At 46.7% G+C, this 12,476-nt stretch overlaps 1 protein-coding gene across 4 annotated transcripts in view; it reads right to left on the bottom strand.

The window, feature by feature from the left end:
• Positions 1 to 354: 354 nt before the first annotated feature.
• The window catches only part of LOC309356193 (testis-expressed protein 2-like), a 31,005-nt gene continuing 18,883 nt past the window's right edge, over positions 355 to 12,476 (bottom strand). For all 4 annotated transcript variants that reach the window (XM_081887388.1, XM_081887391.1, XM_081887389.1 and 1 more), the window contains 10 exons: positions 11,975 to 12,175; positions 10,330 to 10,642; positions 9,374 to 9,606; positions 8,288 to 8,434; positions 7,890 to 7,989; positions 7,041 to 7,173; positions 5,695 to 5,832; positions 4,717 to 4,929; positions 4,248 to 4,368; positions 355 to 2,520 (listed from right to left, as the gene is read on the bottom strand). In XM_081887388.1, the coding sequence (XP_081743514.1) occupies positions 2,395 to 2,520; positions 4,248 to 4,368; positions 4,717 to 4,929; positions 5,695 to 5,832; positions 7,041 to 7,173; positions 7,890 to 7,989; positions 8,288 to 8,434; positions 9,374 to 9,606; positions 10,330 to 10,642; positions 11,975 to 12,175 (1,725 nt within the window). In that variant the 3' untranslated portion in view covers positions 355 to 2,394. The remainder of the gene's footprint in view (positions 2,521 to 4,247; positions 4,369 to 4,716; positions 4,930 to 5,694; positions 5,833 to 7,040; positions 7,174 to 7,889; positions 7,990 to 8,287; positions 8,435 to 9,373; positions 9,607 to 10,329; positions 10,643 to 11,974; positions 12,176 to 12,476) is intronic.

Here is a 12,476-nt window from a genome sequence, read left to right as displayed (position 1 = left end):
GTTCTTGAAAAGGTATATGCTCCCCACATTTGTCTCAGAAGTCTTTCAGGGCATTGCATTTATAGCATCATCTGGATTTAGAATTATAGAATTGTAGAGTTGGAATGGAGCCAGAGGGTCATCTAATCCAACTCCCTGCAATGCAGGAATCTCAACTAAAGCATCCATGACAGACGACCATCCAACCTCTGCCTTAAAACCTCTAAGGAAGAAGAGCCCACCACCTGAGGAAGTCCATTCCACTGTTGAACAGCTTTTACCATCAGAAGGAGCAGATCTGCCTCTTTGGGTACTTTGACAGAGACCAAATGCAAGAGACACAAGGAATAACAAAAGCAAACACACCCCCAGGGATCGATGCAAACCTTTATTTCCCTTCACCTTCCCCATCATTTCTAGTTGCCTCTGGCTCGCACGTCATCCGTGGTTTGTAAAGCCCTTTGATTAGATGCGACCATTTCATTGTCGTGAATTTCCAAAGCTATTGCTCTGTTAAAATGTTTTATTGCATGGGAAACGGAAACAGTACCTCTAAAACCCACTTCACGCTGCCGGGTTAGCTGTCACGACCGGCTCGGCTTCCTTTGCATTGCTAAATGTCCCTGATGTGAAATCTCCTGGGACATGACATGGGTTTAGAGCATCTTCCCCCAACCTGGTTCCCTTAGGCTGTTTCAGACTGCAACTCCGATCAGCTCCCACCATTGCTGGCTAGGGCTGATGGAGATTGTAGTCCATAGTGGCTATGCTATCTGGGGTTGATGGGAGCTGTAGTCCAACATTGTGGGAGGGTACTAGAAAGGCTGGTTTAGAGGCAGGGTTGCAAAGGTGGGCTGGGGTGCTCTTGGCAGGCAGAGGGTATATATAACTATTGAGAAAGGAGAGCCACCTCTCCTTTCTGCCTCACTTGCAGCACAGCATGGAAAGGTTTCAGGAATTAACACAATATGCTTCTCTTTCTAACATAGGCAGTCCATATCTTTAGCATTCAGATAACAGGGCTAAGCCTCCAGAAGCCATGCTTGCCTTGTTCCTCCACTCATGGTTCTGTGGTTGCCTCTTTCGATAGTCTCTAATCTCACAGCAGTAAATAGCACATCTCCAAGAAGGACGTTGTGGAGCTATGAAAACCTCTTCCCTACCCCCACCAAAGACTGTCATGAAATTGGCCACAGCCTCCAGCCCTGGAGTGTCCCAGCTGCAGAGTCCACATGCTCAGGCATCCTAAGGATTAGTCTAGATGCAATTGTGAGTATGTTTTCAAATCCCTGTAGTCAGCAGCCCCAGCTGCAATCAGCCACCAGCCGTGGAAGGGGATGGTGCTGTTCTGGATCACAATTGGGGCATAGCCAGGGTGAGGGGAGGTTGATCCTTTCCTGCCAAAAAACCCCCCTCAGAATTTGTGATTTGAATTTTAAAAAGCCACATAATGAATTACGTAAATTGTGTCGTCAATATGTTATTCCACCCCATTCACTGAGAGTGCCTTAGGAGACCTCCTATTCCCTGCACAGAGCTGCAATTCTCAACAGCTTTAACAAACTAAAGTTCCCAAGATTCCTTCTTTTTGGGGGAGCCTTGACTGTTAAAGTGGTGATACATTCTCGCTTGGTCTCAACCTGCATTCCACACTTTCCTCATCAATTTGGAGGCTTGAATTCCCTTAAACCTCCCCTCCCCTCATCAGGAGAAGGGAGAATTTTCACAGACTAAAGAGTTGTGTGATGTTCTTCACAGGTTCCTTGCATACCTTCCCGGGGGAAATACAAACACTTCTACTGTTAACTCTCTCTGTTTCCTTTCCTCTGGCCTGTGAGTAGCAAGGAGGTCAGAGAGATGGTTCACTCAGAGGCTCAATTTTCAGATTTTAGGATTTCTCTCCCCACCATTGCAAACCTGGGTGGAAACAGGAGGACTTCAGACTGCTTGCAGAAAGAGCCCTTTCTTTCCTTGCCATCCCCTCTTTTCTTTGGCCTCTTCAGTTTTAATGACTGTTCTGACATTTAAAAGATGCTTAACATGGCTGTTATTTGCAAAGACGGGACCTAGGTGGAAGTGGGCTTGGAATCTCCCCTACTTTTTCCTCCTCTTTGCAAAGCTAATGACAGCACTACAGAAATTCTTCCTTGCACTGGTAGGAATCTGGTGCTTGTAAGGGAGAATCTTGGAGTATCTCCTCCACACTGAGAAATGTATCCTGTGAAATATCCAGAGGATGGGTGGGGGGACCTCTTTTACTGGAGAGAAGCCCCTGAACGACAAGCTGAAGAGATGAGCCAGCAGAGATGAGACCAGCAGTGTGGCTCAAGGGTGATGCTGGGTTTGCAGGCCCTGATAATCCTGGAGGACCCCATCAATCATCTTGAGCCAGCCAACCCACCAGTGGGCAGTTCCTCAAAATTTTGCTGCGCCCTCGCCTGGGAATTCCTTCTGGAGTCCTTCTGTGGGCAGCTGGGATTCCAAACCAGAATGCATGAGGGGTAAGATGAGATCATCCATATTTGGCATCACTAAAATTTTCTAAGGGGTTGAAGGGGTGGGAGGGAGAGAAAATAAATCAGGTTAGAAACATGCCACCAAGTTTTCTGCAAGCAAAAATACCTCTAGAAGGCTCGGTGCATCCAAGTGGTCTATATAATGGAGATGATCTGCTGAAAACTGTGCTCTCTATGGGCCCCTCCAGAGTCTGTTTATTGAGCATTCATCTTGATATACTTCCACAAAGCTAACACTGAGGTTTGATAAGATCCAGACTTTACTGAGCACCCATGCTCTCCAGTGCATTTCTCTGTCACTTTCAAAACCACAAGAAGTATACGTCTGTTTGCTTTTAAAGTGGTTTTATTGCACTTTGATCCACTTTCAGTGTGGAAGCCTAGAGCTCCAGTATGTGCTTCAAACCCTCCTGTGAGGTGGTAACAGTCTGGAGGCAACCTATGGTGGAAATGCGCTTAGCAGGAAACTCATTGATGTGTCTGAACAGGGCAGCTCCATCTCCTCTCTCTAATGGGTGCCACTACTTAGTTCACCTCTTGATGTCATTACACCAAGGATGGGTAGCCTTCAGGTTTGCAGGCTCTGCTTTGCCGTGTTTTTTTACTGGAACCCCAGGACCCACCAGCCAAGTGCACAATAGTGGCTGGGTGGGACACTGTCTTCTCAGAATTACCATATTTTTCGCTCTATAAGTCGCACCCGACCATAAGACGTACCTAGTTTTTAGAGGAGGAAAACAAGAAACAAGAAAGCAACGCAAAGCCGCTTGAGCGAAGAGGCAGGAGTGCTCCCGCTGCACTCAAGAGGCTTTGTGTGGCTATCGCTGAAACCAGGAGAGCAAGAGAGATTGGTGCGCACCGATCCCTCTTGCTCTCCTGGCTTCAGCGATAGCTGCACAACCTGCATTTGCTCCATAACACACACACACATTTCCCCTTACTTTTTAGGAGGGGGGAAATGCATCTTATAGAGCGAAAAATACGGTAAGGACCAAGGTGCTTATGAATGCTCAGCTCGATAAGTTTTCAGTGCCGCAACAGAGTTTGCACTCTTTGTGCAAAACCCACTTCTGGTTCCGCTACCACTACCAGCATCTACCCCCAGCAGGCTTTTTCATCACATGGCAGATTCAACAGGAAGACTCCATTCAGGGGAACTGTAAAAGCCCACTGATAAGAGAACACCTGTGTTGCATGCAGAAGTCCCCAGGTTCAATCCCCTGCAGCACATTCAGGTAGCACTGGAAATATGCCCTGCATAAAACACTTGAAAGTCCCTGCCAGTCATTGTAAACAATACTAGGCTAGAAGGACCGATGGTCTGACTTGGGCTAAGGCTGTTTTCTATTCCCCAAGAAAGAAGGACTGTAGCTCAGTAGTAGAGAATCTTGTTTCCATGCAGCAGGTCCCACTGGCATCTTCAGGTAGGGCAGGGAGGGACTCCTTGTCTGAGACCCTGGAGAGCTGCTGCCTGTCAGTGTAGACAATACTGAGCTAGATGGACCACTGGTGTGACTCAGTACAAGGCGGCTTCCTGTGCTTACAGCTGTTTTGGTAAACAGCCTTAGCCAGACCTATCCTTCAGCAATCTGTCTCATCGCTTTCAGAACAGTTGGGTAACCAGGTGGCCATCATGATTCTATGATTCTATAACCAAATCTTGTGTTAACGAATGACTTATTAGACTCCATTCCTTGCTTTGAGCCCAGCTCGCCTGTTTCCAGAACCTGGCCTATTTCCGAAGATAGGTACCTGGAATTCATGCTGAAGCTTCTTCTCAATCCATTCTGTGACATGGATGAAGGTGACCTCTCGTTCCCCCAGCTTTGGGCGGACCTTCAGATCTAGCTGTGGTGGAGTCCGGAAGCTGTACCTGGAGCAAGGAGGCAGAAAAGATTCATGTAGACTCTCCCTTTCCCTCTGCAACCATTGCGATGAGCCCATCCTTACATTCTTGGATGCCCCTGCCCCACCAGTGATTATTTTTTTGCTAAGAGATGAAGCACTGAAGTAGCCTGGAATATATGCAGCCCAGTTCTGCAACACCATCTTGTGGACTTCTCTGGGCTACCCAGACTGCCGTTGTTTGAGAGCCTGCTCTGCTGAGCTAGATGGACAAGGGTTTCTCACTTGCCTTCCCTTTGCCCCAGTCTGGTCACACAGTACAGGCCCCAGCAAACCCTTTGAGGCCTGTTCCCCTCTCTGCCTTCTAGCTTCCTACCAGATTCGGTCAGTTGGGGGTGGTGGGATGTTCACAGCCAGCGTGCCTGTCAGCTCTTGGACCTCCACCGTCAAGAGCAAGGGGGTGTTGGAGACCTCCTCTATCTTCTTCTTAATAAACTCATTCTCAGTGGCCTTCTGGAAGTACTTGGACTTGGCAATCTTGTCCACAAAGCGCAGGATCTTCCGGCTGGTGCTGTTTCCGCTGACGTGGCTGAGAGAAAACATAGTCAGGGTCAGCCTTGGCCCACGAAACATAGGCGAGTCTTGGGCAAGGGACATATACCCAAGTCAAGGAACATTGAGTATGTGACCCCAAAGTTGCTGAAAGTGGCAATTTGGTCAGGGTAGATTTGAGATTGTTTGTTTATTTGCTTATGACATTAATATCCCGCCTTTCTTCCAAGGAGCTCAATGTGAGGTCAGAGGCACCAGCTTGCGAGGGCGTTGGGGAGGGGGAATGCCACATGTGTGGCATCATGCACGATGTTGACGTTGCATCATGAAATTGATGCGCGCGACGTCATGATATCGGGAGGAGCTGGGTGTGTGTGGCAGCCACGCTGCTTCAATGGCAGGTGGCTTCTCCTTCACCTCCTCCTGGTGCCACCACTGGCAGGAGGCTGCTTCAACCCTCCTCCTCCTCCATGGCAGGAAGAGGAGAAGGAACCGGCTACTGGAGCCACACCACGCTTGGCTCCAGGTTATGCCTCTGCACTTCTTTGGACATTGGAGGTGCCCAGCACCTACCCCCAAAATATTTGAGGGGTCCAAAAGGGCTCGGCCCCAGCAGCTGGCACCCCTGGGTGGGGTACATAGCTCTCCCCTCCCCATTTTTGCCCTATAGCTGCAGGGGCTGATGGGAGTTGTAGTCTCAAATGGCTGTGGTTGGCTGGGGCTGATGGGAGTTGTCGTCTAAAGCATCTGGAGGGCAACAGGTTGTCGGGGGTTGTTCTGTGCTGTCTCTAGTTGGTTTTACCTTTCAGCCCCAGGAGGGGTACCCCTTTCTCCTGGGACCCCTGAGGGCTCCATGTTGGGGATGTCTTCCTCGTCTGAGGACCCAGCGCTGGAGGACTCTGCATCGCTGTCAGCCAGAAGGACTAAGCGGGGCTTCACACTGCAAGGGGAGAAAGAGAGAGAGGACCCTAAGCAACGTAAGCCATTTGCAAGGGCCAAAGAAGGCCTGCCCTTGCACAATGCTGTATGCGTCAGGGATTGCCTGCGCTATTTAATTCCTTTCCCCCGGGGATTAAGAAGGTGCATCCTGGTGACTGCGACCTACATAAGAGGATGAGGTCCAGAAGGGAGTTTCTCAGCAGCCGGGAGGAAATGGCTGGGGAGCTTTCAAGTCAACCAGCATCTCTGTCTGTGGAGTAGCATTCCCGCCTAGCAAAACACCCTCGGCCACTGAGTCTGAGCAAGGGAACACCTGGCTTTCTTCCTACCACCCTCCTAGGTTCATTTTCTCAGGTTCATTGTGCTTGTGCTTTCTGCATTAGCTGCTGGAGAGAGAAATGGGTGTGGAAATTGCTTGTATCGCCTTGTTTGTCCCATGTTATAAAAATACGACCATGAGGTACGTCACACCCAAATTCAACTGCCTGTGGCAGCTGCCTCACTCGATCTAATGAAAGCAACAGTCCTGCCTAATGATTTCCAGCTCCTGTTCTTATTCCCAGCACCTTGAAACTGAGCTCCTTTTACTAACCAGAGAAGGAAAAGGTGCATTTGGTGCAAAAATGTGTTATTTTATACATTTGCCAAACCACAAAAAGGCAAAAATAAAATAAAAGCCTGTAGGTGCTGATGCCATTAGGTAATATCTCTCAAGCCCCGCCTCTCTTTCTTCCACCTATTTACTCACCAAAAGTTACTAATGCCAAATATATACCAGAGAACCTAAGCAAACAGTCCTCACCACCCTGTAAAATCAGGTCTCCATTTTGATTAAACGATGGACTCTTTCCTAGAACCAATAATTCTCCAGCTGTCCTGCCTCCTGTTGTGGCAGATGAGGACAGATGGTTGATGATCCCATCCAACAGATGGTTCAGCACAATCTCTCAGAGAGAGCACAAGTTGCTTCTCATTCCTGCTGTCCCCTGGCCTGCTTTTATCTGGTTGAAATGTAACCTTCGCTTGGCTCGCCAGGCCTGTAAATAGATCCTTTGCCCCCATTAGTGGAGTCGCCTAATCCGAACTTTTCCTAAGAGTCTATTACGGCATATCACGATTTTCCAGTCTCTTGTAATTAAAGGCCAGATTTGTTGAGAATGGGGAGCTAACACTTTTCGGACTGGTGCTGGGCTGGTGGGCTGGCCTCACCCTTCCCTGCCGTCCTCTGCCTTTCCACTCTCCTCTCCCAGGGCTTCTTTGCCTAGTTTGTACAAGTTCATCTTCGTTTCCAGGGTCATCTGCAGGGATCCGCTGTAGGTCACTTCCATGTCCACCCAAAGCCCTGCAAAGTGGAGAAGAGGACAGAGGTGGCCACTGCCAAATGGAGATGTGCATGGCTGTTGAGAAGGGATGAGCCCTTCTGTCAATGTGGGTTTCTCTCAGTTTCTCATTCCTCCCCCCCCCCCAATCTTAAGCATTGTTTGGAGAACGTCATTGTTTCATATACGGTGGCTATATATTTCGTACACACATATATTCACATACATGCATAGTTGCTTATATATTTAAATTCATTGTCATTTGGGTTCCTGATTATTTATTTAATCTTTTTATTTCTTAACATTTATACGTTGCTTGACTGTAAAGGAAAACCCTAAAAGCGGTTTGCAAAGAGAATAAAACAATAAAATCATCACTTAAAAAAGAACTAAAAACAACTCTTTAAAGCGACATAAAATCGGCAATCACCTAAAACCAGATTAAAACATACATCAATATTCTATATGTCTGGGTAGGCTTGTGTAAACAAAGCAAGGTTTTAGAAGATGCCGAAAAGAGCACTGTGACGACACTTGCCTGATGTCAATAGACAGAGAGTTTCAGAATGTAGATGCCGCCACACTAAAAGATTGATTTCTCACAAATGTGAAACAGGTATTATGTTCCTGTGACTTTGTCTTTTTTCATTCATATTTGGGGAAACACTCCTTTGCGGGGAAACATATACAGCCCCACCCCAAATCTGTCCCCCCCCCCCCGCATGCTGCTACAGCTCACCTCGGTGATCGATGGTCGGGCTTGACGTGCTGAGTATTTGTGGGATGGATGTCCCCATGTCCAGTTCAGTGAGCGTGAGCTCATTCATGAAGTACGGCAGCTGAGTTGGACCAAAAGAGAGGAAGGAGAAACAACAACAATCTGGCAGGAATGGAAGTCAAAGAAAGGCAGAAACAAAAAACTACTTTCCAGTGAAACGCCAGTATATGGGGCTAACCCCATCTTGAAAACTTGGGAGAGATGCTGCTAGTCAGTGTAGACAATACTGAGCTAGATGGGTCTCATTCAGTATGAGAAAGAGTCCTAGGTTCCTAAAGGGAAGGTCTACAGCTCAGTGGTAAAGCATCTGCTTTGGACACAGAAACAGAGGCGAAGAGAAAATGGGCCAATTTCCTTACCTTGATTCTGCCTAGTTTCTTCTGAATCTTGTTTGAAACTAGGTCTGCCCAACATTTTTCCCGTAGGAAGTCCCAAAACATTCTCCCAAGCACCGCATTGGCCCAAGCAGTGTTTGTGTCATTTGTGACATTTGTATCCCCAAAGAACTGAAAAGAAGGAAAAAGGGAGTCGCAGTACTGCAATGTCTCTTAAATTCTGTATAGGATCATCCAAGAGCAAGACATTCTAAACACCTGTAAGTGCTAGAACATGTGTTACTGTTCTAAAACATTTCTGACAATAGATTGAGATTGGGCAGGCGCCTTCACTATATTGTTTTAGACGCCTGCTGAAAACATTTATGTTTCTGTAAGCCCACCTAGCCAAATAATTCAGCTACCTATGTTTGTTTCGAAAGTCTTACCAAATTATCTGTGTTTTAATGACAATGGTTTCATGCATATTTGCTTTTCAATTAATTTGTGGATTTTGGCTGTGTTTTGAGCTCTTTGATCACGTGGTTTATAGATCTTCTAAATAAATAAGTAAATGATGTTGTTTATCCTCTTTGGCCTCCTCCAAAAGTTGAACAGTGTGTGTCTCCAAAACATTCTCCCTCCTCTGTTAATTTTGTTGAGTGTTCACTAGAGAGTCGCTGAAGGTTTGCCAAAGATCTGCCGCATATTTGTAATCTGCATTTGGCATCGAATTCTGCTTGATTTAACAAAAACCATTGTATGTGCTAAGGCTTACCTTTGATTTAGGGCAGGCTTCCTCAAACTCGGCCCTCCAGATGTTTTTGGCCTACAACTCCCATGATCCCTAGCTAGCTGGTCAGGGATGATGGGAACTGTAGTCTCAAAACATCTGGAGGGCCAAGTTTGAGGAAGCCTGATTTAGGGTGAGGACTTAAGGGCCTAACTAGACAGTATACATAAATGTGCAATGACCTACTTTTATTTCTTTTTAAACAATGCAAGCAGTTTTGGGGACAAGTGACTAACAGGAGGGAGTGTTTAACCCCTTTGCCTTCCTCCCCCTGAGGGATGATATTGAAAGCATTTCCCTCTTTCTGGATTACCTGGTAATCTCAGTGGTTTTCTCACCTTTTTGGGTGTTGGGCTGCCTGCCGTACTGTGGGAGGGGCTCTCGGGTGGGCTGGCACATGTCCCTGTTGGGACTATTCGGGACATGTACATGTTGTAATCCAAAAGGAGCTTCTCCCGGACATTAACAACCAGGTCCTTGGGCTTGATGAGAGAAAGGAGGTCATCAGTGCTGCCTCTGCTGCTGCCACTGCTGCATGTCCCCTTTCCTGATGGGCTGAGCTGATTTAAACCTGGCCAAGAGAAAGAGGGGGAGATTAGAGCCTTGCTACCTTCGGTTAAAGCAGGAAACATGGTTTTAGCCTCGGGTTTCTGAAAATCTTTATCTTCTGTTTCTTGGCAAATGTCTTGTTCTTATGAATTAGAAGGTAGTCTTATGAGCGTGTGGGCGATATCTGATCAATTTCCAATGCCAAAGGGGACACTGAATCATTTCCATTGCTCATACTCTCCTTCCTCTCCCGGCTTTAGCGCTTGCACTACAGTTTGCTCCTTCCCATGGCTAGCAAAAGCAGAAGGAAGTGATGCAAAAATTGAGGATTTGGGGACTAGGGTGTAATGTCTCCTGCATCAGGAACCCAGTGCTGGCTGGAGGAGGATGGATCAGTCACCCCACCTGAGGAATAGCCCTTCTACACTGCACCAGCCTGAGGACATGACTCTCCCACAATGTCTGAAAATGATTTCCTAGCAGCCTCTCCTGCTCCACCACCTTGCAGGAGCCACTGGTTTTGTGAACAGCATCTCAGGATTTCCCCCCCCTAAAACACCCAAGTTAAAATGAATGAGAGAAAAGCATGTGCCAAGCACATTTTTGTGTGTAATTGGAGCAGACCCTCCAAGTCCCAGGGACAGCCCCAGATTTACAGAAGCTGTCCCAGTTTCTGATTTGATCTCAGAATGCCCCACTTTCCTTAGGAGGTCCTTATTTTCATCAGAGAAATGTTGGAGCTCACCTGTGACGGTGTTACGCTGCTCACAGCTTTCTGCCCGGGAGGCCCTTGCAAGATGCTGGAACCATTCCTCCTTGTCTCTCCCTGTTCTGCCAAAGAGGTAGAGAGTCTTTTCCTGGGGCTCAGCTGGATGCGTTGGAGGGGTCTCTTGGACTGGAGACAGCCTTCTCTTCACAGCCTTCTCTCTTGGGTGCTCCAAGTCATGCTCACCGGAGCCTTTGCTACTCGAGTCGTCTTGCTCTGGGAGGAGAATGCAGATGGGGTATTTCTTGTTCCACATCCTCTTGCGAGCCAGCCCAGGTGGGAAGAGGAAGACCTAGAGCACCAAGGGAAGGTGTAAACTCTGCAAATCATACTAGCAATTGTTCAGTATATGCTGCAGGAGTACCAAGCTGCAAAGATATCGCTTCAGGCATAGGTAGCCAATACAGTGCCCTCCGAATGTTCTGGACTAAAATTCCCATCAGCCCCAGCCAACACAACCTATGGTCATGAGTGGGGGGAGCTGTGTAGGATTTGGAAAGCATGACATTGGCTCCCAATGTCCTAGGCTAGGGGATCAACTGTTTTTATGTTCCTGCATTGCAGACAGTTGAACTAGATGACCCTTTGGGACTCTTCCAACTCTACAATTCGATGACTACGGTTTTATTCATAATATTATTTCATGGAGAACTTTTGAAACAACAATGGAACACTAGCTCCGCTCAAGGCATTATGGAAAACAGCAACGACTGACAAAAGATAGACAAAATATATTACAAGGACAGGAAGAAACATCATGGACAGAATAATTGCCACACACAAGAAGAACAAAGAGAGAGTTTGAATGCTTCACCTGTGGGGCTATAAATCATTTAATGTGTTAATGTGAATGGAAGTCGTTAAAATTGCAGTTGCAGTATAAGGGTTTGTTATTCTGACTGGAGTGTAATGGAAATTTATAAGATTTTGGAATGCAGGAATATAGTAAATCATCAAACCATCAATTCTAGCATGTGGGGGTGGGGGGGTGGGACCTAAATGGTATAATTTGGCTTTTGAATGATTGGCATTATTAATGGCATTATCATTTGGCATTGTAATAATGAGGCTTTTCTTGGATTATTGTAACTGAAAACTAATAAAAATATATATATTTTTAAAAAATATTCACATTATTATTTCTTTTTCCTTTTACTCCAGAGAGTACCCAAGCGGTTCACAACTAACAACAATATAACAATAAATAATGAAACATCAATCAAATGCATCGGTAAAATTTTACAGTAATCACGAAGCTAACAACCGGCATGAATAGCCTGGCAGTGCTGGAGCAAATCTGAATGCCAGTTGCTAGAAACCACAGGAAGGGAGAAGAGCTCTTGTGCTCAGGTCCTGCTTGCCTGTTTCCCACAGGCATCTGGTTGGCGACTGTCAGAACAAGATGCTGAACTAGTTGGGCCATTGGCCTGATCCAGCAGGCTCCTCTTCATGTTTTCTACTTTGGCCTTTGCCTTGTTCGTATGAAATGCAAACGGCATGCTACTCAACAGGTAACCAAGTACGTGCTCCTAGTCTTCCTTCCACCCCTTGCTGTTTGCTAGCCCACTATTGTCAGTGAGCCCCCGCCCCCGTAGTTTCAGCTCCTTGCCCATCTGTGTCTCACCTTTGCGCCAATCATTTCATAATGGCGGTGGCTAACCAAAGTCACCTTGAAGTCCTCTTCCTCAAAGGTGGCTCGCCGGGAGATGTTGCTCTTGGGGTAGGAGAGCGTCATGCTGGTGTCTTCCAAGGTCACGAACACAGAGTGGGTAAGTGATGGGTGGTAGATCTCTGGATCGTAGAAATACATTTCATTCATCCACCCCTGGAAAGAAACAACTCTGTTTAGAGTGGGGGAGGTAGCCCGTCCACACAGTATAAAACAGAGGTAGCAAACGTGAGGCCCTCCAGATGTTTTTGGATGGACTCCACCTCCCATCACAGCTGACGATTGGTCTTGCTGGCTGGGGCTGGAAGGCACCACATTGGAAACTCCTGGTATAAAATTGTGGTTTTTTTTCTTAGGGCTGCCTTCTTAAAATTGTTGCAACAATTGCAGTAATTAGATTATTATTGTTGTTGTTGTTGTTGTTGTTGTTATTATTATTATTATTATTATTATTATT

This window comes from Podarcis melisellensis, assembly GCF_964234715.1.
Source record: "Podarcis melisellensis genome assembly, chromosome: 14".
Classification (NCBI taxonomy): domain Eukaryota; kingdom Metazoa; phylum Chordata; class Lepidosauria; order Squamata; family Lacertidae; genus Podarcis; species Podarcis melisellensis.
This window is presented reverse-complemented; position numbering and strand designations above follow the sequence as displayed.